This window comes from Condylostylus longicornis, unplaced genomic scaffold (genome assembly GCF_029603195.1).
Source record: "Condylostylus longicornis isolate FDR11 unplaced genomic scaffold, ASM2960319v2 ptg000085l, whole genome shotgun sequence".
Classification (NCBI taxonomy): Eukaryota; Metazoa; Arthropoda; class Insecta; order Diptera; family Dolichopodidae; genus Condylostylus; species Condylostylus longicornis.
Window position 1 is genome coordinate 701,827 of NW_026578053.1, and position 27,776 is coordinate 729,602.

The 27,776-nt window shown below is 22.1% G+C and overlaps 1 protein-coding gene across 1 annotated transcript; it reads right to left on the bottom strand.

The window, feature by feature from the left end:
• Nucleotides 1-1,207: 1,207 nt before the first annotated feature.
• LOC129613666 (uncharacterized) lies at nucleotides 1,208-27,727 on the bottom strand. The gene is made up of 2 exons (XM_055527822.1): nucleotides 27,359-27,727; nucleotides 1,208-1,958 (listed from the first exon to the last, which is right to left on the bottom strand). Exon 2 carries the CDS (start codon nucleotides 1,882-1,884, stop codon nucleotides 1,531-1,533), a length of 354 nt encoding a protein of 117 aa, XP_055383797.1. The 5' UTR covers nucleotides 1,885-1,958; nucleotides 27,359-27,727; the 3' UTR covers nucleotides 1,208-1,530.
• Between the last annotated feature and the right edge of the window lie 49 nt (nucleotides 27,728-27,776).

Sequence of the window (27,776 nt, forward strand, 5' to 3'; positions counted from 1 at the left end):
TGCTTTCTGCAGATTTGTAAGTATGTGTGAACAGACTTTTAAGATTTAATTTAGAACTTTCAGTGCATATTCTGAATTATCAAAAATCCTAAATATTTATTTACTTTTTTTTCTGTTATTATTTGCAAAACAGACATTTTTTTTTAATTTCAGTCCATTTTATTTTTAATTTAAAACATCAAAAATTAAGCAAAGCAAAAGTAAAGTTCACATGTACTTATTAAACAATGAGAATTTGCGTCAAATTTTTATAGTTAATTTTCAATTTTTTTTTTGGGGTAAACCAAAACAGATAAGTGAGTTGCAAAGTGAGTAGAATTAGTAAAATATTCATATAGTAATGAACACTTTATTTATCAAAATCAACTTTTCCAAATTTTTTTAGTAAATTGGAAAGTAATGAAGTGACAATTTTTTAGTGCAATTGTGCCCCATTTGCATTCTGTCATTTTAGTTTGGGAGTACCTCGGAATCTCGGACATTTTATGAATACAAGTTTAAGTAAAATACATGGTTTAAAATTTACAAATTAATGAGCTCGGAATTTTCGAATTTTAACATTTTTTTTTAATTTGTTTATTTATCAAACGCAGAATATAAAAACACAAAAAAATAAAGAATTCAAATGATTTGCAACAAAATATTGTTTTGTTTTCTTTTTTATTTTTATTGTATATTTGTAATTATTATTAATATATTATTAATTTTATTATTATACTGTTATGATATTGTTATACTGTTATTATATTGTTATGAAAATTCTTATAAATTTACTATTATTTTTATTATTATGAGAATTATTTGACAAAAAACATATTTCACACAAAATTTTTAATAATAAATTTTAGAAAATTATTTTTATAAATTTTTTTATTTTACATACATATATACTATTTATTATATATAATTTAAATATACAAAATTTAATAAGAGGAAATAAAATTATAGTACAAAAACAATACTTTGTGTTTCAAAAACACTCATATAATTAATTACCTACATATTATGTAATACAAAATTAATTATTAAAATTAAAATAAAAATAAAAAAAATTTGTTTATTTTTTTTTTTTTTAATATTTACAAAGAAAGAATAAAATACATAATAAAATTTCTAATTTCTAAAAATTTATAAAATTTTTAACAACATTTTCTTTTTTAATTAATTTAAGAAAAAAAAAATTATTTTCTTCTACTTTTTTTTTCTTTCGTTTTCTCCATTTTCTTTTATTAAATTCTACATTTTATTAAAATAATTATTATACAATTGTACATGAACATATAAAATTATATATAAATATAATAATAATGTACATAATGTAATATTTTATTTAAAATTATATTAAATTGGCGCATCCTTAATATTATTGCAAAAAAAAAAATTATAATTAATTTTATAAAATAAATAAAAAATTCAAATAAAAAAAAAATAATATGTTACATAAATTAAAATTAAAATAATAAAAATTAAAAATTAAAAGAAAAATTTAAATTAAAAAACAGAATTATTTAATTTATTATTTAAATAATTTCATTTCCGTTTTATCCAACCAGCATTTCGGAATATTTTAAATATCATTTCACGTGGTATTTTTTCAGCAGCTCTATCAAATACTGGCATCTCTTGATTTGTAAACCATGATTCTTTAGCTAATGCTTCAGCTATTCTTGGATTTTTATAAAAACGATTCATATATTCTGGTGGTAACATTGATTCTCTATATGCATTTTCAACAACAGCTCTATGTGCTACCGAATGTATTTGTGGTGCAAATTGTTGTGGTTGACTTTGATAAAAGAATCTTGGCGGTGGCTGATGAAAATATAATTGACAAGATACTGTTGATATTAATGTTATAAATAATATTATAAAAAATTTCTTCATTTTTTCTTTTTCTTTTTTGTCTTCTTATTTTAAGTTGATAATTAGGATAAAGTGTATGTGTGTATGTGAGAGATCTAAAATGAGAAAACAAAAAAAAATTTAAATTAGAAAAAATTATAAAAATTATGCTTTTAATTTTCTGCTATTTGAAATGATTAATTTTTAACAAAATTAAAAATGAAACAGAAATTTCAAATAAATTTGAATTTAAAAAATAAAATAAGGAATACGGAACAGAATTAATTATATATGTAAGTAATTATACTCCCGACTCTTTGGTCACTCAATTACATGAACTTATCTTGAACAGGATTGTATAAAAAAATTTAGGATGAAAAGAAATCATCAATAAGTCTGACATAATTATAGGATTTTCTTTACAATTGCCAACCATAAAATAAATAACTGCAGAGTAAAGCGTTATACAAGTAAATACAAGTAAATACAGCAATTTACTTGGGTAAATGCACTATATGCTTAAATGGTATTTCTAGTTTCAGTGTTGCGAAAAGCAGAAGATATTTTATCAGTATTTGAAGTACATTTAAGATTTTTTGTTTAAATATGTATCTCGGTTAATGGCGTTTATCACTTTAGTACGTAAAAATTTTAGTACTTTCAATCAAAAATATATGCAAAATTTTTCTCGGTTTAAATTGATAAACTAAAAACAAAACCATATTTTTCAATAGTGACTTGTTTTTCCTCATTTTAGTCGGAAAAACACAGATATCTCTTAATTTACAATTTTCAAATTGTAAATTATTTCATTTCTATTAGACGTTTTAATTGAATTCATGCATTTCCAGATGTGCTCTGCATTTCATTTTTACAATTAACAGAATTATAAAGAATTAAAAAAATGATATCCATTTTTTTTTTTGATTTATTGCAGCAATCGTACGTTTAACCCTTTTCACTCCAATGTCGAGTGTCACTCGACACTGATTTTGTTCCACTAGCTACACTGTCGAGTGATACTCGACATGGTGTAATACCTGTCAAATGTAAAAATTTTATCGATACTACATAATAAAACTAGTTGCTATCGCACCGTTATATGTTCGCGTCCTAAACAACTTATCTCTGTGCTTCATCTGTTATAGCGTGGAGCTGGTGGAATAAAAAAAAAACAAGGATTTACTCCTTATGCGTGTGCACAGAAAAATTGAATTTTGCTAAGTTATAAAATTCATCATTTCAACATTATTTTGATAAAAGGCACATATATATATATATATATATATATATATATATATATATGTATATGTATGTAATATCTAATATAAAATATTGCAATAGTAATAAATTTAAAATGTGATTAAACTTTTTACAGCTTCCTCACGGTTTTGTTTTCTTATGAATAATCATCATATCTCTATTAAATTATATGAAAACTAAATTTTAATATTTTTTTTTCTATAAATAAAATATCCTATACACGTTTCCTTATAAATATTATTTTATTTTGATTGACTTTCAATTAATATCTCTAAGCTATATTAGAAAAATGTATATATACAGTTTTAGTTTAATTAAAATATTGTTGTAAGCAAGAGTTATTGTTTTATTACTCTATTATTATCAAAGATAATAAACTATAGCCATTGGATCTCTTCAGTACTATCTACTATTTTCCATACTATTTTGAAAATATTCACAAAAGATTTATGTAATTTCCATTTACTTGCAGCATAAATAATAATAAAAATAAAAAAAAAAATATTTATTTTTTGAATATAATTACAAAAAATTTCAATATTTTTGGATTTTTTTTTATTATTTTTTGCAATATTCAAATATATACATACATTTATTTATGTATATCTATACAGAGACGCAAATATACATACAAAAATCTTGTATATTCATAATTTTAGAAAAATCCGGAAACTTTTAAGGAAGTTTTTGTATTTATATTTTATATTTCTCTTTTACATTTTTATCTCTTCTTGGAAACTTTTTATTGCATCAACTTAATCAAGCGATGTATACAAGTCAACTATTCTCCAATTGCTTAATTATTTGTTGTTGTAATAATTAATATTTATGTACGTAAATTTTTTGTAATTTTTATAAGCTGCTTTTTGCATATATATATATACATCTTTGCAAATAAGAATTTAAATGGCCTTGACAGAATTACAAGCATACAAAATTCATTTAAAAAAAATAATTTTACAAAATATTTTTTTTGAACATTAATTTAAATAAATTCGAATCAAATCAATGGTTTTTAATGTAGCACTTTTCACTTAAACAAGAGAAAATACCTATAGCTATAGCTATTTATTTCTTTGCACACCAAAATATATCAAAATATTGCATACATTAAGGATGAGTAAAAAAAAATAAAGAAAAATTGAAAGAAGCGCTAAAATAATGATCGCATTTAACTGTCAATTGCGTAAATTAAGAAAAATAAAAGTTTATTTTTACAAAAATTTAGAGAAGCTTGTAATGTCGGTAACATAAGGCACCGAAAATTTAAATTTTACCAATTTTGAGAGGCGATAACTTTCGAGGGTTACATTTTGTTATTGTTATATTTGATTAAAAAGTTTCGTGTTAAAAAAAGCCAGTCGCTCGCTTCTTTTTCGCATTTGACATGATTTAAAAAATGTTTACTGGTTTCGATACAATAAGTAGTCAAAAGATGGCATTTTTACAGCTTTTGAGCGGTTATAATTTTTAGAGAAGAGGAGATAAGTTAAAATTTTCTTTTAGAGAAAATGAATTTTCATCTAAGAATTCTTTGTATATAATAATTTCAGCATTCTACCTTAAATGGTGTAGAAATTTTGTAAACAGATGCAAGGACGGATAGACATATAGCGCACCTAAAAAAAAATGCTAAAAATTAACTGCTACTTAAAATATTAAAATGATAATTTGAAATATTTTTAATCAGTTAAAATTTTCTAGCTTTGAATTGTTTATAACAATTTGTATAAATAATGCCAAAATAAAAATAAATAATAATAAAATATGATAAATTGTATATTTCCTTCAGGTTAACAAATGGTTAATTTTTTTTTTATTATTATTAAAAATTATGTAAAATTAAATTATGTAATTGTTTAGTTTAATGTTCAAAAATGAGAAACTCAGCTGTTCACTAAATATTAATATTTTGCGTGAATTGTTGTTTTTTTTTGTTAATTTTTGCAATAAAATTAAAATTAGTAATTACATATAAACGTGTATATTTTTTAGTGTATAGATATGTATTTATGTATTTAGCATTATATTTCACTCGCATGTACAATAAACTGTAGGTATATAATGTAAGTAGGTAGATAATGAAGAATCATGAAATTTTTGATGAGAAATTATTCTTAAATTATTGTTCTATGAATTTATGCAAATTTTAATACTGTTTGTGTGTTTTGTGTAATTTTTATACCGGATATACCGTGGTTTCCGAAATTATTTATCTCTGCTGAAAGGTAAATAATAATTTTTTAATATTATTTGTTTAGGTTTTTTAAGGTTTTTTTTTTTTCTACTTAATTGTGTGAACAAAATTTAGAGTCGCTGAATATTTTTTTTTGTTTTATACCTTGTTACTTCAATATTTTCAAGGCTACATATACGAACAACACATAATGCATGCTTGCGTCTTAAAAACATGTGAAAAATTTTAATTTTCATATATTTGGGTATAAAATACCGGATTTCAAAACGGATATAATTGGTATATGATTATTATTGTTAAATAACACTTACTTATAAGAATTTGTATGATAATTTGGGTAAAATTTTAATTTTATTGATTATAGTTTTTTAAGCGTTATTCCTTCTGCAGGTAGTATGGCTTGTTGCATAACTGGATTATAGATAAACGTATCAAATGTGTGTGACGTACATGTTCACATACAATTTTACAAATACATATTAATTATTTAATTAGGTCATGTGGTGTTACGTATGTATTCTGAGAATAAAGAAATCAAAGATTCTTTAAATTGCGGGAAAAAACTCATTTTTCATTTAATAAAAATGATAATGACGAATTAAAATTTTAAGAAGGTTTTTTCTCTTACCTAGACTATAATATGCATATGTCATAGACTTTATATAATTAAACAGTGTACTTAACAAAATTATGTAATTGTGACAAATTAGACCTCCGTGTATCTTTAAAAATTTAAGTATACAATATTCGTATGCTTACGAAAAGGGTTAATATTGTCCAAAATGTATTTACAGGCTATTTATTTTAATGTGCTTATTATTTATAAGTACCTTGTTTATCTTCAGAGACAATTAAGTACATACGTACATTTGTGACTTTAATAAATTTTTGTGATTCGGTCAAAAATTATTGTTCAAGTAATAATTGTATAATCTAAATCGTGTAATTACAAGAGGTTAACTGGTGTATCTCAAGAATAAGATTGTGTCATAAGTACATTTTGTATTCTGTGTAAAATGTTCATTAAATCTAAATCAAATAAGTAAAATGAAAAAAAATATGTAGTTTTGAAAAAAAATTTTCATAATTTCTAAATTTTAAACTAAATAATTATTGTTATACTACATTATAATGAAAAAAATTTTCAAAAATTTAATAAGATCAATGTCAAAGCATTGAATGAGAAAAATCCTTTAATAAAAATTGGAAAATATTTACGCAATTCATGCGTTTTTTTTTTTTTTACTCTATTGTTCGTACTTGAACTCAAGTTGAAATCAAAATATAATTATATATTGTAAAGATAATCTGTAATAATTCAATAAAATATTAAAAATATTATAATTACTTATTTAATTTTATATGTCGGAATGTACAATGAATTATTCATGGATAAATAATTTTTAAAAATATGTTAAACTTTAATTCAAATTATTGTTTACTGTAATTCGGCATTATCATGTTTAGTTCTTTTTTTATTTTAAATTGGAATTAGTTTCTTCTAGACAATATTATTTAAGTAATTCTGTTAAACATTCTATGTGATGAATTTCTATTGGAAAATTTAAGAAATTTTTAACCCTTAATTGATTGACGGTATTTTGACTTCAAATAAGCCATTATTTATAGCTTATATTTGCATAATTCATAATTTATTAATTAATCCAATGTTAAAGTATAAAGCTTTCCACATTACAAAAACAGTTTTTTGGTATTTCTAATTTGGTTTTGTGTGTTATTCTAAGAGAAATTTGAAATATTTTTTTATCATTTCGCTATTTGTTATTGATATAACCTTAATTAAGCTCTGATGTAGCTGTTTTTGTTGTCAAAATTTTTGATTGTAAATTATTGATTGTATTTTGATGTACAAGGCTTCGTGAATACTCTCAAATATCATCAGTCACTTTGAACAGAAACAAATGGAATCAAAATTTTGTTCCGAAAGTAAGCTTTCGGGAAATACGAATACATACATTAATTTTACAGTTTTATCTTCAATAATTTGTTTGTTTGTGCATATTAATTGCAACCAGGATGTTATTCCAAACTATAAATTTAAACATATAGTAGCCAAAATTAATTTACGAATTTGTTTACAAAATTAATTTTCTATTATTATGTAAAAAATAAATATTAACACTAGTTTTGGTTGCCTACAAATTTTATAAATAATTTCAGGGATATCTTAATAAATCATATATAAATCATATATTAGAAAACGAAAACCATAATGTTATTAATGTTGTAATTTAATCATTAAATTGTCTTTATATTTTAAATTAAATTATTATCAATAAATATAATATGAATACATTACGTAGGTCTCCATAACTCCCTACCTATATAATTCTTATTCCTCTGTTAACTTTTAAATTTCATATTTTATTGTTGTTTATTATTTATTTAAAATATTAGATATTCCTACTTTTGACAGTTTTCTGACACTTACATCAAATAAATTATGTTTGTTATGTATACATGTTGTCATAATATATTTTATATTAATCAGTTATTGTAATATAAACTCTGTATGTGGTGTTAAAAGTTTTACATACATCAAACCAATCAAACCATATTTATTTAATTTTCTTTAAAATATAGATAATAATATTGTCTGTTATATTTAATATAATATATTGAATTTGAATATTATTCATGATAAATTTAAAATTGATCTAAATAAGTATATAATATAATTATATCACTTTAAATGGCAAATAAATTATGATTTTTTTTATTATAACTTTATTATTAATATTACAAATTTAACCAAAAGGTATAAAAAAAATGAAAATATATAAATTAGTTATTATATAAAATGTGTTTTTACTATATTCGATTATATTTTATCTATATCGCTTACCACAATATGCATAATAAATATGTAAATGCATTTTTAACACACATATTATGTACATATTGTATACCTTTTCAGTGGTTATCACATTTTGGTATCGTTTTTTCTTAATATTCAAATATAGAGTGGATCAGAAAAGAAACTTCAAAAATGCTACGCGAAAGCTTTCTTAAATGAATGAATTAAAAATAAAGTTGGATCAAATCAATGGTTTTTGTGTAGAAGTACTTTTCCTTTAAACAAGTAGTATTGTTAAAACCAATCTACTGTATCATTTAAATTACACTCTTTTATTCAACAAAATATATCAAATTATTGCATACATTTAGGATGAGCATAATAATTATATTTTTTGGTGATATGGCATTTTCCGTTAACTTTTCGTTTTTATAAAAATTCAGAAAAACATACAATTTCGGAAATATAAGGGGCCGAAAATTCAGATTTTACGAATTTCAAAAGGCTATAACTTGGAAGAGGACGGAGAAGGAAAATATTCTTTCTGACGAAATAAACTATGTAGTTATTAGTGTCCAAAAACTGCTAAAATTTCAGTTATTCAGAACATACCTGCAACTTAACTGCAGGATTTTTTTTTTTTTGAAAAATTGCTAAAAGCGAGGTTAATGAAGAAATATTTTCAAAGACACATTCAAAGCTACAAAAGATGTTTGTCGGTACAAGATACAAGTTGTTCTAACTATCAGAAAAAATAATATTGTAAGGAAAGAATAGAACAGAGCTCCAAGAAGGGCTTATACTATAGAAGGGGTTACAGCGCTGTGAAGTTGCTTCAATATGTATATATGTATATGAGAAATATATTTATGCTCCAAGAAATATGCAGGTATCTTTACAGTCTGAGAAATTTTAAAACAGCCATTTGTAAGAATACAAGTTTTAAGTTGCTCTATGCGTATACATCTGTAAAATTATACATAACGTGTATATAAGTATGTATACATATATGTTCAACTGACTCATCGCTCTGCAAAATTTTCTTATAAAATAGTTAAGTAACTACCTCTAATTCATTACAAAATCGATTATCCAACAAATATTTCAGGGTCAAGTGTTAAAATTCATATATATACATATGTATCTAAATATTTATGTAAATATGTATGTAAATGTGTATGTAAATAAGAGTATGCAATCATTATTAGGTAAAAAATTCTAAATTAAAAAATATTGGAATAACATCATGTCCGCGTCTAAATTTTTTTTTGTATTTTGTTTTTTTTTTTTATAATTTTGGTCACGTTTGGTGTTGACACTAGAGCAACCATATATTTGTTAGGGTTTTACTCGTAAATTATTTTATATGATGAGTGTTTTAATTTTTCCACTTGGGTATAAAATAATGAATTATACCAAAAGATAACCAGCTCTTAATTTAACAACGGAATCTTTACATACATATTCATAAATATATTCGTAAATATAGGTATATTAATTATTCAAATTTTACATACACATTCCAAAAGTTTGCAATAATTTTATACTCGTATGTGTGCCATTCACCAATTTTATTATGGAAATGATTTTGAATTTTTTTTTCTTAATGGCTATCATAATAAAGAAAAAAAGTAAAAGAAGAGGAAAACAAATATAAGAAAAGAGGAGAATATCTTGAAAAGAGAAAACTTTCACTCTCGATTGTTTGTAATAAAATTTTTATAAGCATAAAAATACGCTTAACAAAATTGCTAGGCGTTGGTTATGATGATCACATCGTTTATGTGTACACAATATGTATGTACATTATGTAGATTTCCACTGTTAGTTATTGAATTTTTGTACAAATTACATACATATTTAGTTACGCGTCTATATCAATTTGTTTATATTATTAAATTTCATTATTTTAACTAATTTATTTTTATTTAATATTAAAAAAATTTAAAATTATTTCATAATTTGAATAGGCAAACAACTAATTTAATTATTTAAGATTTTTATAACTTATGGGTAATAACGCATAATCGGGTAACTTACATGAACGCGTTTATGAATGAAATATGGGAAATTTTATTAAAAAATTAAAACAATATGCTATTGCTTTACTTTTGGAGAATAATGAAAACTACTTAGTAAACATTTTTGAATTTAGGTTATTAATAAATTATTTGGGTTTGAATAAGTTTACTTTACAAATTCGGTAGATATACGTATAATATTCATTTCATAGATTTTTTTCTTATTTATTTCAATATCTAAATTTTAGTTAAGAAAGATTTTGTGGTAACTTTTATCAGAGTAAAGAGTTCAAAGATATTAAAAATTGAAGATGTATGTATTTTACAATACGTCCAGTAGTGCGGTTATGACATAGGTTAAGGATAGCCATACCCTACAGAGCAACACCTTAAAATTGCAAAAGAAATTCAAAAAAATTATTAAAAATAATTAAATAAAATTGAAAATTTTTTTTATAATTCCTGATTATTTAATGTTATTACTTTTTATTTTAAGTGCATTCGAACTCAAAAGAGTAAAAAATATTTTTAATTTTGTGTAAATGTTTATGGAATTATTTTAATATTATTATTTTAGGAGTAATAATATTGAAAATTAAATAACATGTTATTAATTTATATAATTTTTAATGACCAACGGAGTGGTATTTTAAATTCCGAAGTACACCATAATAAAATCGCTTATTTTAAGTTTGTTATTAGAATTTTGTTTAATTGTTTTTATTAGTTTTTTAGTAGATTTCTAAATATGAAGTAAATTAACATCAAATTTTCTCATAAATTAAATTAAATCTCCGACTATCTGATTGTTTATGTATCAGACCATTTAACTGAATTTATATATGATGGAGCTTAGACTTTACGTCATAATTTAATAATTTTCTACAAAAATTATAGCCAAAATAAAAATCAGGTGATCACTGTTTGAAATTCTTGCGAAAAATTAATTGTTGCCAGTTTATTTTTTGAAAATCCGACAGTAAATGTGATGATAATAATTTAGAGTAATTTATATTATTTTTCGTCAGGAATGTCGAATTTAACTTCGGAATGTCAAGCAATGTTTACACGTGCAACTTTCTTAAATATTTTTAGTATTTTATTGCATATGAGATTGAGTCTTGGGCTTTGTCGTATATACATATGTAAACACTACCTTACGTATAGATTATCATAATTTATAAGATCAATTGATATATGTATGTCATGTATGTATGTAATATGTATGTACTAAAAATTTCAACATTAGTAAAGCTATTAATCATTATTTTGCTGATTTTTAAAATAAATATTATTTTTATTAATTCAAAAATTATTTATTTGCATATTTTCTAATAAATTTATTAACAACTATTATAAACTCAGCCATATGTGGTGCAATTAATGTAATAGAGAATTATTATTATTATTGTACAAAAGTTATATACATATAAATATGCAAAGACAAAAAAAAAGTTAAAGTATAAACAATAATTCAAGTAAGTTAGAAACAATAATAAAATTTGTAAAAGGTTATGTTATGTAAATTAAATAAATAAGAGAGAATAAAGGTAAAGTTTACATTAAAAAAAAAAATTTCAAAAAAATCAACAAATTAACCATTCAGTATTCAATGTGGTTTACACTTACACAAAAGAAACGTAAGCAAAACAAAATAAAACGCCGGAACAAAAGATTTTGCTTAAAACTTATTGTTGTCTATTTAATGTTAGTAAAAAACATGTGAAATTTTATAAGCCGAACAATGGCTAAAAGTACAAACAATTTAAAAAAAAAATTAAATTTAAACTTTTGTTTGTTAATTTTTTTTTTAACAAAAGAGAGATGTAATCCTACTTTTTGACTTCTTTTCCCTTTTTTCACCTTCTTTGCTTCTCTATTCAAACACTGATGATTGTTTAGATTTTATACAATAAGGTAAGAAAAAATTAGGTTAAACAAATCTAAACATTTTTTTTTTTCCATTATTTACAAACTGAAAATTTATAATAAAAAACAAAAAGTACAAATTATTTTTTATTACTCAAAAGTTAAAAATTTACTTTTAAACTCTTAAAACTACTAAAGAAGACGCTGAGAGGCGAAAAGAAAGATGCAAATCAAAATAGAGAACCGAAAACTTATGAGTTCAAATAAAAATTACATTTAAAATGGTTTTTATTTTTTTGTTAGTTTGTAGCGCTCCATGGAAACATGTAATTATTATCTTCAAGTTATAATAATATTTTCTCAGAAGCAAAATAATTTATTATATTTAAAATAATAATAGTAATATATACATACAATACAAAAAAAAAAAAATATTGGCGCTAAATGTTAGACAATTTTATTTAAAATTTATTTAAAGCTTTCCAGACGCGTATAATTATAAAAACAAATTCACGTGCACATAATATTTAACATAATGTTGCCATATTTACACGTTTTATGTGTCAAGTCATTCATATAAATTTTATAATTGAATTTAGGTCATTTGGATTTTTTTTTAAATTTTATTATTCTATAATAACATATTTCACTTATATAACATTTAAAATTTCAATTCCGGTTTAATGAATTTTGAAAGTATTTAATTTTGTTAAAAGTTCTAATGCATGCAATGTGCAAAAATAAAATAATTGTTGAAATTAAATGTAATATAAAAATTCCATATGCATTTTAATAATTTATTGAACAAAAAATAAATTTATTTTATAAAGACAAAACAAAGGAGAAAAAATTCACAAAAAAAAAAAAATAAAAAATACTTCTATTATTACTTAAGAATTTGGTAAGCTTAATTAATATACGTATCAATGATAAATAGATATTGATATAGTAGTGAAGCAAAAAAAAAATCTAACATGGAAGCATAATAAAACCGATAATTTACATAGTTTAACAGATGACTGGTTAACAGTTTAAATGCATAACTATTAAAAATGAATGTAAAATTTTTTTTTATTTTCTGGGTATTTAGTTACTCAATAAAATAATCATTAGTAGGTGGTAACTAGTGTGTTTTTTTTTTTTTTTTGGCACAATACGAACGTGTGCATTTAGATTATATAAATATTTTGTAAATTTTTATTATATATTTCTCAAATGTTATATCCAAAATAAAGTCGAATAGTTGAAAATCGATTTGCGGTTTCCCAATTAAACTTTCCTTTTATATATATATAGTGTTATTATAATAAAATTAATATAATTAAATACCTATAAAATTAATGATAATAATAAAATAGTATTAATTTTCTATTGATTTTTAATAATTTCACGGACAATAATATTTTTACACTGTTAAGAAGATACTAGCACATGCAAATATCATGAATGTAAAAAGGTTGATTTACACTACTCCCGAAGAACTGACATTTCTGATGGACTGACGTTTGCTATTGAGTGTGTGTTTTTGCTTCAGCCTTCAGCCAGAAGTTAAATATTTTTTAACTCAAAAAATTGGATGAACGAACTGTCAAGTTATTTTAGTATTGCCTATGTGTTAGTAAAATAAAGGTTTCTGATTGGTTGAAAATTTTGTCCGGACGTCCGGACATTGAGTGGAAATCCTCCTTAAATGTCAAATGAGTTTAGATATAGTAGGTGCCATATTCATTTAATTTATTTATTATAAAAGAAAAATTGAGAGAGGAAATTAAATACAACTGCAGTGTTGTTCAAAATTCTTTAATCGAAAAAATTTTTCTCCGTTTCAATATTTATTCTTTAAGACCTATTATTTACTATAGACAACACAAAATGAATAGACATTTATATACATGACGTATAATATTATGTTGTATTCCTATGTTGACTTTATTTCTTTTTTACGCACATATATAATTTCCAATCACTGTAATTCAATTTTATTCAGTGTGATCAAATCGATGGCTCGAGAAACTTTTAGAAAATACATCGATAACATTAATTAACTGAAAATTATTATGCAAAACATTCTGCAGGTATAATTTTCAAATTTACAATAAAGAACTTGAACAGCAGCAGCCAGAAACTAATCGTTTTAAAAAAATATTAGTTGCATTAATTTCTATGATAGATCTAATACGATTTCAGAAATAATGCATTCTTTCGGATAAAAGAGAATATGTATGATAAATATTATATTTCTTTTTCATTGATTCCTATTTGAGTGGTATTGCGCCACTCAACTTTGAGAGATAATAAATTTTTACAGTAATTTTAAAAATCCTCCCCTCTTAATAATCGTTAATGAATTTACACCCTTAGTATACTCTAATTTTTAATTTCCTTATCCTTGACACTTGAAATGTCTTAACACATCTTCGTTCTTTTATTTAATTGATAAAAATTATAAAAATTGTGACATAAATTGAGAGAAAACGTGTATAACTAATTCAAAAATGTAATGTGAATGTGACTCTCATACAATTTCAAATATTCTATTCTCTTCAGAATAAAGTTTGAATATCACTGGTCATCATTCGCATTGCTTAATTATTCACTTTAACAATTAAATGATCAAATATTGTATTTGTAAATAATATATAAAAAATATAAATATTTTTTTCTTTTTTAAATATTGTTAATGATTTTATTTTACAATTATTAACGATTCGTGAGAGGTTTTTAATGTTTTTTTTTTTTATATAGAAGCAAATATAATTACAAATTAGATCTATATATTTTACATTTGTACATATAAATTAAATTTTTTTTTTCTATTATATTCAAAATATATTATTAGTGTTAACAAGAAATGAAGTGAAGGTATGTATTTGAAAAATAAATTCAATAAATTGAAATAATACGCCTGAAGTATGAGGTAATCAAGATTATTGAATTTGATTTTTATATTATTTAGTACAAAAATATTTTATATTCATAAAGAAATATGTAATCGGTAAAATAATGGTAAAATGTAACAGTAGTTTATTTATTTTTACCACAATATTTTTATCTTATTATTTTATATAATAATAGTCTATTAAATAATATTATGAAATCTTTGAATTCAATTTATAAAATAATTATTAATTACGTTATAATACTGTTATATAAATGTATACTGTTAAAAAAATAAAACAAATAGGGGCACACTGCTTACAAAAATATTTGAATAAAGAGAACAAAACAAATAAAGTTGGGTCAAATCAATGGTTTGTATTGTAGCACTTTTCCCTTCAACAAGTGAAAATTCTGCTTTTAATACAGTCTATGTATACCTATCACACTATTAAAATTATTTTCATTCATATACAAAACTATTTCTAGGGTTGCATATATTCAGGATGAACGATTTATGCAGTCTTTGAAATAAAGCAAAAATTAATATAAAGTGGGGTTAACATAATGCTCGATTTTAAGGTTTAATTGTGTGAGTTAAGAAAAATAATTATATTTTTTAATTTTATGGAATTTACCGTTAACTTTTTGCGTTTATAGAAATTTGAAAAAGCTTACGGTTTCGGAAATATAAGGTGTCAAAAATTCAAATTTTACAAATTTCAAGAGGCGATAACTTGAGAGGGGGTGGAGATGGAAAAAAATTTTCTTCTAATGAAATGAACTATTTGATAATGTCTAAATTTCAAGCTTCTACAGGCTGGGGTTTGGAAGAAAAACGACATCAAAAATTTGGAAAAAAATGACTTTAGATAACGGTAAATTTGAACGGCCATTTTGTTTTTCTAAAGTTTAGCTGTAGTATACCGCGGTAGGGGAAGCAAGCCGCTGCCTTTCTGCGTTTTCAAAATTTCAAAAATGCTTCTGGTTTCATTGCTACAAATAGTTAAAAAAGGCCATTTTTAGAGTTTTGGGGTGGTATAACTTCTATAGGGGGGAGATAGGTAAAAATTTTGTTCTACAGAAATAAGTTTCTAGTAAAGATCTATGTACGTATCAAATTTCAGCTTTCTATCTTCAAGGGTGTAGAAGTTTTGTAAACAAAAAAAGTGTCCACGGACGGACGGACGGACGGACAGAGTGAAACTAATAAGCACTTTTTTTCAAAAAATTTTTGGAAAAGTGCTAAAAAATGCAAATAACTTTTTGATTATTTCAAGGTTTATAATTAAAAAATTTTTATATTTTATAGTCTAGTCGTAAATTTTTTCGCGATTATAAATCTGATTAAAACTTGAAATTGAATTTCAGGATTTTTAAAAAAAATTTTTTTTTTTTTTGAATATTATAATTAGATTTTACAGGAAAAAATGTTTGTTAACATGTCAAAAACATAAATAGTATGAAATTTGATTTATTTGTGAATATTCTTGTTTATTGAATATTTTTTTTTTTGGTTTATTAATGAAGTCATTCACATTTATTGTTGTTGAATTTTCTGGTTTAAAACATTTTCTGTGTTTGTTTGCTATTTTATAACTGTATAACAATTAAAAAACATAAAATTTTTAGAATTTTTAATGTTCTTATAATTAAATTTATTTTGTTTAAAATTTAAATATTTGATAAAAAATTGATTTGTGTCAATTTTTCATTTGTTTTGAAGACAACTTTATTCGTCCCTGTTGTGATCGCCCTTTTATTTATGTATACAATTTTGAGATTTGTATACGTCATGCTAAATATGTGATTATTCAGTAATTTTAAAAATTTAGCGTAATTTCACTTTTAAATTACCCTTAAAATCATTTTGAAACTTTCTCTAAAAAGATTCTTCAAATATATGTAGGTTTGAATATATTGCTTTCAGAGAAAATGAAAGTTTGACCTAAAAGTTCGAATAGAATTACTTTATCTTTTCAAATTTTTATTGTCAACCACATTTAAGATTTCCTTAATTTTTTTTTCATATACTCGTAAGTAATTATAATTCCCAAAATATCGTCCTCGCAGAAATCTTTCAATTTAAACCATATTTCCTAAAATTCAAGTCTTACTTAGTAGTTAATAGTTTTTAATAGTTAATTACTTAATAGTTAGTAATTATTTCAGTTGAAATGAAATGTCTATATTTATATAACAGAAATAAAATACAATGTATGCATATAATATTATGTAAGACTATATAAATAAAATAAAATAAAGTTCAGTTCATAAAAATTTTCATATATTATCAATTTTCCATAATTTACAGAAACCTATACGAAACGAATAAATACAACATAGGTGAGGTGTAATTGAAACAATTTCTCTTTATACAAGAAAAAATTAAATAATGATAAAAATTTTCTTAAGTAAATTTTATTGTAAAAGAGTTACCATATTCAAATTTCAAAATTATTACCTAACAGCTACTGAAATACACGCTATACATAAACACAAATATAATTTTTATATACGAACATATAAACAAAAAAATTTTTTTAATTAAATGACTTCAAAGTTGACATTTCACATTATAAAAATAAAGTTCATATAAACCTGCTTGTTGCATATTATGTACAAAAAAAAATTTTATTACTTTTATTTTTATTCGTACATACTTATATACATATGCATTTACTCTTAAAAGTTATATTTGACAGGTGTGTATTATAAATTTATTAATTCTTTTTTAAAGTGTTATAATTTTGGATTTTAACGCATTAGCTGCCAAATACGAGTTATCTCGTAGTTGGAATTCGTATCAAAACTGCCAACTACGAGATAACTCGTAGTAAGAACTGTGCAACTATATGAAACTTAATTTCTGAAAAACCAGCTCTTTGCGTGAATAATTGTTTCAAAATTTATCACCACAAGTAATTTACTATATTTAATACTTAAAAAAAAAATGAATTTTGTTTTGTTATGGTTTATTTTATTGAAATAAAGTTGAATTTCGAATATTAAATTTAGACTTTTTCTTTTTTATTTTGAAATCAAATAAAAAACTAAGTACGAGCTATCTCGTATTTGGCATATTCAAATAAAATTGTCTAAAGTAGGCCAAAGTACGAGATATCTCGTATTACCTAAAGATACCTAAAAACACCTTACAATAGTTTTGGGAAGCCTCATGAGTGTTTTTATGCAATATTATTGCATTATTTATCTTGTAAAATAAAAATTTTGAATTGGCACCAGGAGTTAAATATTCCAAAACTCTCTTGGCAGCGAATGCGTTAAATGATTTTATTGACATTATTGTAACGACTTTTCATTGACTTTACGTTACGTCATTATAAAATTCTGAATAGTGTGTATAATAATTTACTTGTAGGTATAGTGAGCAATTTATTGCATTTTTTTTGTATTATTGACTTCTCTGCCCTGAGTTCCATTTTTGTATTTAAATAAATATAATCAAAATATTTGAGTTATCCGAGAAGTAGGTGTTTAGATTAAGTCAATTGTCTTTTATTTATGATTAAATTAATTAATAGCCATTGGGTAGCAAAATTATTAGGATATAGATTTTGCACAAAATATATAGAATACTTTTATGACATTGCCGGGCTCACTTAATACCATATCAAAATGCAAGATTACCATTACTTATATCCGATTATTCTAATAAACAGCTATAAGCACAAATTTTGCTTCTAATCGTTTTAAAGACATAGAGTTAAAGACATAGTATAAAAATTTTTTATACTATATCTTTAACTTTCTCTTAAAGATTTTAGATAAAGAAAGAGTGTAAAGATATTTTAAAGAGAGGAGATATAGAATACTTGTTACATATAAAATTGCTGGATATAAAGATGAAAATGAAGTAAATGCGAAAAATTAATTCTTGTTTATAAAAGGTTTCTGTTTGTGAGCGTTGTTAACATGAAAATTAATGTAATACGAAAACAAATTTTGTTTCGCTAATAAAGGAATTTTGATTGTATGCGAGTTCGTTATACATATGGTTCCGACTAAAGAAATGTTATATTAATTTGAATTTTAAATAATTTATATTAAATTGTAATATTATAAATTCAATAGAGAAACTGTGGTTAATCAAATCCTACTAATCTAAACTAAGTTTATTTGAGAAATCCTAAATAACTCACCAACAACATACCATATTTGTTAGAAGAATTAGTGGACATGAAACTCATTTAATATATCTAAGTAATTACTAATTTTACAACACTTTTAGAAATGTCATCCTATACAAATTGGAGAATAACCTTGCGGATATCTGTGAGTTGCAATCAAATCAATTTCACCTATCCTCATTTTTTTTTTCCTAATTTTCTTTTTTGTATACAAACTTTTATCTTGCGTTTTATTACAAGAAATGCAATTTTAGTAAACGAAGAATAAAATAAATGAAAAAAAAAAAAATAAAATGCAGTTACAAAATTTTTTTTTTTTTATTTTCACATTCTTTTATTTTTTTTTTTTTCTTCTTGAAGTTTAAATCATCCTAATTACATAACAACTTTCCAATATTTTTACGAGATATACCACCATTTACAATAATTGACATAAAAAGGAGAAAGTGTTTAAAATATCCAGATCTCTTTCAATTGTATATTCATACATACATATATATCTATAACATGGATATATAAATGCATCTGTACATAACAATGTGTAAAACGGTTAAATAAACATACTTTTATTATGTATATATAAGTGTAATGTGAATATAATGGAATTTTTTGATAAAAATAATACAAGTGTCTTGAAAAAAATAAAAAACTTGAATATTATATATTGAATAATTTTGAGGTCAGTGTATAGTGTAATTAAAAATATTTTAAAAAATAATACAAGAGAAAAAAAAAAATAGCGAATTTTTATTATTATTTAAATTGTATCAAATTTTTTTCAATGTAGATTTTCAAAAAATTTTTACATACTTTGTGTCTAATTATGAAAAAATTTTAAATATAAAAGAAAACTAATTTAAATACAACAAATTTTCAATAGAATTGAAATTAGCAAATAATTTTTAATTTGTTAATTTTCATGAATGTATTTGTTATGTAATTGCTAATTAAGAGTTTAAAATTTTTTTAAAATAATCAAATTAATAAAAATTTTTCTGAATTTTATCAACTTCCTTTCATTAATTTGAGTATTTTATACGTACATTGTACGAGTATATTCAAAATTAAAATTGCAAAATTGATAATTTTAAAATTTTTCATTACATAAGTATAAATAGAAAATTTTTGTTTTATTTTATCTTTAAATTCAAATAGCAATTAATTACAATATAAAATTTTCAATCAAATATCAAATAAATTATATTTTTATGAAATATTTCGGAAAATCAATTTACAGTAATCCCTCGCTTAAACTCATTTATGGGACCAAAAATTTTCGGTTTCCAAAGAAATGATTCCAGGTTCATTTGCCTAATTTTTATGGAATAAAAATTTACTTTACAATTTTGAGTGTACACTCAATAATTAATGTAAGAATTAATCACCGATTGAGCACCGAAGAGATTTTATGCTGGGGATTACTGTATATATTAAAATTTTTATAACTAAATTTTGTAACCAAAAAATTACAATATTTACAATAGTAATATTTTTTTTAGTATCGGATATTCAATTTCCTGATGATTTTTATTTTCTTAATTGCATTTTTATATATAAAAATAATATTATTTATTCTTTTATATTTAAAAAAAATGTATTGTATAGTGTCTATATGTACAAGTATATAACATATAATGTTTATGAAAAATAAAAGACAATATATTGTAATTATGTGACATTTAAATCTAATGTACTTAAGAATTTTCACTGAATTTATGTCAAATGTTAGTTAAACAATTAAAATTACCTTGTTCGAGTAAAGGTGCTATTGTGAATGAAAGAAATATGTAAAATGTCTACTAACTGTCATATACGAAAAGCAAAACTTTCAAGAACTCGCTCACAAATTGTCACATTGAGTGCTGCAATATCATTTTGAAAATTGTGTTTCAGCTCTAGAATTGTTCTAAGTCCATTGAACTATACTTTGTTAGGTTTTTTGAAAAGTGAAATTTTTCCGAACAAACGAACAACAATTATAGTGCTGCTATATTATGTCATGAGTCATGACCCTCGACACTTTCCCTATACTAAATTGATCGCAATTTTGAACAATTATGTGGAAGTTACCAATTTAACCAACTCGCATATGCGTTCAATTTTCAAAAAAATGTATACCCAATCGAGTTATATATTTTCTTTTAATCTCAACAAGAAACTGATGATCAAGCTGGGGATTGAAGTACAGATAAATAAATTTAAACATACATTAGTGCCTTATAAACGACAACAAAATTTAATTAATAATTTTTATATTGAAATCGAACTGGAACATTTGAAAGAAATTCGCATAAATTTAATTTCTTTAAACTTTTTCTTATTTTAATATTGTAAATAAATAAAAAAAAATCCATGTAGTAACAATATTGACTCCATGCAACGCCCAAAGTTATTTAATAACTTGTTAAATAAAAAACAATTATATATCTTCATATATACATATATATAATATGTTAAAAGATGTTTATATTACATAGAGACAATTTAAATTTTGAAAATATCTTTAACATAACATATCAAACATATTTTTAACAAACATGTTAACTGTTATATTGTATAAATGAATGTTAAGGTGTACTGCATAGATATCCGATTTATCTTCTTATACTGTTAATATATTATAAGAGTATACTCGTATAATATACGAGTATAATAATTATCCATGTAATCATATTAATGGGATCATGCATAAAGTAATATGAAAAATTTATTAAAGAAATCAAGGAAAATAACACTTGTTACAATAATTTTGAATCAGTCGGAAAAGATTATATGGGTAAATGATCATTATCTTATACGTATATACATAATTTGAACGTTTTTTTTTATTTCATGTTAAATGTAATAAATATAATAATATGTAAGTATATGCATATAAATCAAATAAATTTGATTTATTATTTAAATATTTTTTGCGATGACGAATTACAATTTATTTAGTTGTAATTTATGCATTTCATTTAACATGCTTTAATATTGTGTTGTATTAATGTGCTATTGCATTGCAGTGGCGGATTGCATTGCAGTGAACTATTGATGTATTGCGTCTGGAGTTAAAATATTTTAGAGGGCCTCACTATTGACAAAATCACACAATATAAATAAAATTTTATCATATAAATTGTTATTTTGATTATAAATTGTTAATTGATTTCTTTCTGTTTACATAATACATTTATCGGTCTTGAAACAGATCAGCGGAAAGCCGTTTTGAAAAATTTTACCGTAATTAAAGTGTTTTGATTAATTAACACGGAATATTCCCACTGATTTTCATGTGGTGTAGTTTTAGACCTAAATTTTAGATCCAGCCGATTTAAAATTTCAAAGTGTTTTGAGTAATTAATATTGGGTACTTCCACTAATTGTTCTTTATTACTTTTAAACCTGAATTGCAAGAATTTAAATAATTAAAATTTAAATATGAAACCAAAATCTTTCGTGGACCTACCCAAAACTGCCAAGACCATCTTCACTGAATATGTAGATCCGCCACTGATGTATTAATAGCAAAAACAAATTTAATATATTTTATTTGTAATTAAGAAATATTTGCAAATATTAAAATGCAATATAGAAAATTTTTGATATATGTGAATGCATGAATAATTATTAAAGAAAAAAAAAACTATTATTACTGTTAAACAAGTGATTTGGTTTGATTTAAAAAAACAAAATAGAAAAAACGGAAAAACATACTTTTAGTTATGAAACTTAAATTTTTATATGTGTGTATGCATAATTGAATGACAATCTCTATAGGGTATTAAAATAAAATATGACAAATATAGATTAAAATATAATATTTTAAGTGTAATATTTAAAGGGGAGTGAAAACTTATATAAAAAAAAGTAAAATCAAAAATTTTGACCTTTATTGAATTCGTGACTGTTCTACAATAAGATAATATGGGATAAATATTGAATGCGTAGGCTTTGTGATTTAAAAATAACCTTCGAAATTTACATTTTAGTTTAATAATCTTACTATTATTATAAGATTTCAACAATTTACACCTTATAGCAAATAATTTGAACAAAGCATTGTAATTACATAAAAATAAAATAAGAAAAATTATCATCACTGAGAAATCATAAATTTTTTTTTTTTAATGATTTTCATACAATAATTACAATTGCTGAGAATTTAAGTGAAAATAACTTTTTTAAAATCTGAATAAAAATTTTTACCTATTGACATATTAAAATGTTATTAAAATTAAATAAAATGTATTGTTTTTAATTTTAAAAATTTTCATTTTTAATTCTAGATATTAAAAATACACACTTAATATATATAGTATCGTTGAGTACTAAACTTATTTTATCACTAACTTGATCACTTACTTGGTTATTGATCATTAGATTAGGTAAGTTAGATTGACGCGGCTACCTTAATGGACTAGACAAATAGGCCCGTTGTAACACCGCTGGATTCATAAAATTCCCCGTCCTTATAAGAATCAGCACGTGTTTTTCAGAGCCTGATCATTTACTTTCATCAAAGTAAAATAAATAAGAGTTGATCAAGTTTCATTTATAGAATTATTTTTTGTAGGTAATATTAGGTCAATGGATTTAATATGAAAATTATTCAATTTGTTAAAATATTAAATTTTCTTTAAATATTCAAAATTTTAAACAATTAAAAACGGACACGTCTAGTTTAAAGAATTTTTATACTTATATTCAACATAAATAGGATATTTTAAGAAGAGTATCAAAATGACCTTCACAAATTAATTAAATACTTCGCATTCTTAAAATTACTTTTATCTACACTCCCTATAAATCCTGTTCAGTAGATAAGAAACATAAAAACTCTTATTGTTAAATTATTACAAACTACACAGCAATATTTTGTTATGACATATTACAGCTGGACAAAACTTAAAAATAATTTAAATTTACCTATAAATTTTTATATTATGTTAATGGTACTTCGGAACTTTTGTAGAGGGTAGAATATTATGTTATATAGCAATAGACCCAAATATTACATATTATGTATATGCGCAGAAAACTAATTAACATCACGCCATTCAGTCTAAACTAACTACATAAATACAATATTAAAATTACAAAAATAAGAAAATTATAATATAATTTTCCTACTCGGACTCGTATATTATAGTTAATTGCATACATACATAAATACGTAAAGTAAAGTTCTAATAAACGAATATTTTTTAGCAGTCTATACACAAACACTTATATATACAATACAAGTAACACGTAAACTGCACAATTTGTATCGCCGTGCCGCATATAGTTCTTAATTGCATAAATTATCAGATTTTATTAGAAAAAAATAAGATTTAATAAAATTCTTAACAATATTAAATTTAAATTTTTGATATTTCTTATGCTTACATTATATAACAAATATAACAAATCAAAAATCTATTAAATTTAATTTTTATTTATTTGAATTTAACATGCAAGCTGTAAAAATAGAATTTTGTTTTAAGAATAATGTATAAATTTATAATTAAATTTAATAAATGTGTAAAATTTTATTAAAAGAAAAAAATATATCAACTTCTGTTATACAAGATATTTATGGTATTGAGCAAAAAATATTTTTTTAATTCAATTTAATTTTATATTTGCAAAATTTTGTAGAAATTATAATAGATTTAAGGGAATAAGAATAAATTTCTTGTATTAAAAAATTTCTACACTCAGTAATGTAAAATTAATTTCCATTATACGAACTTGTTGAAATCTTAATTTAATTTCATAAATTTTTTGCAGAATAAGTCGTTGAATATGAGATTTTCGTAAGTATACCATAGGTCTATTCATTATATATTTTTCTCTCACAGGCATGCTTATATTTGTACATTCAATATATAATTTAATTGTATACAGTGGTTAAAACTATAAATGATAAATTATTTTATTTTTTTGAATAAAATTAAATTTTAATAATTTTTGCCAATTCACAATTCAAATGTTTAAATTTTTTTGCTTTTTGAAATATTTAAATAGATCTTGCATAATTTATGTAATTTAGAAAGATTTTTCTCAAGAAATTTTGAAAAAAAGATAATGATGAAAATTAAAAAAAAAAATAAGAAATAATTTAAAATAATTATTATGTATGTATGCAAATAGAAAAACTGCGATTTGTAAATTAAAATTTTCCATTCAATAATTTTACTATTATTCCTGTATAAATCTACCATTACTATTTTAACAGTTTTCTACTTGATCTAAGTTCATTTAATAAAAATAAATGAAAATTTTGGTAAGTAATTCACAATTGAATAAATGATTTTTGTTTTTTTATTCTGTTGAAATTTATTCAAATCTCTTCGGTTTTAAATATTTTTTTTTTTGTGTCTTTGCTCACTTACATTAGAAACGAAAGCTAAAAATTGTTAATTAAAAAAATCACCTCATGTAGTTAGCTATCATTTTTTTTGTTACATAATTTCAATTAAAAACTTTGTATTCACTGCTTTATACACAGAAATGAAAACAAAACATTGCCAGATTCAAAAAGGATAAAAGAAAAGCAAGGCATGGAGAATTTATTTTATTTTTTTTCCTATTTTTTTTATTTCCAATTTGATTTTTAATTAAAATTTTAATGCAATACGATTATAAAAAATGTGATTTTCAATTTTAAGTATTCATTTATAAACTAATGAAAATTTTTATATTTAAATATTTAAACTAAGTATACAATTACTATATGAAAAGTTTTCTTGAATAATTTTAAATGTTAAGATGAGAAAATTTTTGTTGAAGGTGCGAAAATTATTTTAAAAACTTATTAATATATAAAATTATGGTGTTAGTTATACATATATAAAAACTAATAATTGAACAGTAAAAAGTGTTGTTCATCTAAGACGTGTCAGCTCTTAAAAACACTAATTAAAATTTCGTATTAAATTTAGTTCATAATGAATATAAATTTAAGGGCTTGATAAATGAAAAGAAGAATTTTGAATTATATATGAAATTGTTTTTTTTTTTACGGAAAATTTATATTTTCATTATCTTATTTAAGTTATTTATATATATATACAAATTAATACAAAATGTTATATATTAAAGATATCATTCATATCGTTTTTATGTATAACGTAGATCGTATATCGTTCTATGAATATAAAATAATTTATACAATTTATGGATATAATATTAAATCGTAATACACAGATACATATTTCTTAAATTCTGTAAATTTTTATATAGACTAATAAATATAAATAGACATATATATATAGATAGTGTAATAAAATCAACAAAAATTTTAATTTTATATAATTAGAATTAAGGTCAACATGATGTAATTGATTATTAATTTTAATAAATATAACATTTATGTTGCTAATAATTTTTGTAAATATATACTTATACGATACATGTTTCACATTATTTTTAACGTAAAATAAAAATTGACGAAATATTTCACTTAATTGCCGTACATTCAAAAATATTGAAATTTACTAAAAAAAATATTCATACACTTTAATTCAATTAAGTCATTAATCATTTACTAGAATAACATAAACTAAATTACTAAGTAATTATTTTTATCATTAAATTATATTTTTGTTTTATTCTAACTAAATTCTTTATTTATTCATTTTAACAGAATTATTATATACAAATATAACAATAATTCTTTATTTTCCACTCTTATAATACTTATGTAATGTGTTGTTTTTATTTGTTACATGAATTTTAATAATCGAGACTCGTTTAAATGAATGAGTTCCAAAAAAAAAAAAAAAATGAATGGTGAAAATCAAAATATATAATTTTTAAATGCCACAATTAAAATCGAAATTGAATAATTTAAAAAAGTTCCAAAAAAAGAAATTACAAAATTTTTTTTCGTATATGCTTCAGTAATTTTTTTTTATTTTATTATTGGTTTTTTTTTTTTTTGGAAAATTTCATTAATAATTTCATAATCAAACAAACAATCTTTTTGCCACTCACTTTTTTATTTTTTTTTTTAATATTTTTCAATTTTCTTTATAGTACCAAAATATTTTGATTCTCTTATTTTTTAATTTTGATTTTTAATTAATTTAATTAACAAAAAAAAAATGAATAAATGAAAACGATTACGATTTTTATTTTGTTAATTTTTATTTTCTATTACAAATATTTTTTATAAAAAATTCAACAACACTTGAAATTTGTTTTTTATTTATTTATTATTTAATTTTAGAAAGCATTTAATTTTGAAATTAATTTAAATGTAATTATTTAATTTATAATGAGAATTCAATTTTAATTTTAATATTTTCTTAAAATTTTTAAATTAACACTTTGTTATTTGAAAAATTACCTGTTAAATTAAATAAAAAATTTTTTTTTATCCAAAGCACAGAAAAATTGCTCTTCAAATTTTTAATTTACGATATTATTATTGATAAGAGGCACATATGTGTAATTACAATCACGTTAAAATTTTTTGACTTTTTATAACAAATAATTTTTGACTAATTAAAATAGATGTCACTTGTATATTTATTAGACGGGGAAAATAAAAAAAAAAAAACTGTTATTTTTCAGTTAAAATCCAAATAAAAATTTTCCTCAATTTTTTTTTATTATTATTTATTGTTGATATTTTTAAAATTTTTACCGATCCGAAAAAAAAAATAAAAAAATAAATTTTTATTTTAAATTTTTATATTACGCGCGAATATCCAAAAAAAAAAAAAACGGCGAAGAAAAAAAAACAGACTCCTTCAACTCGATCG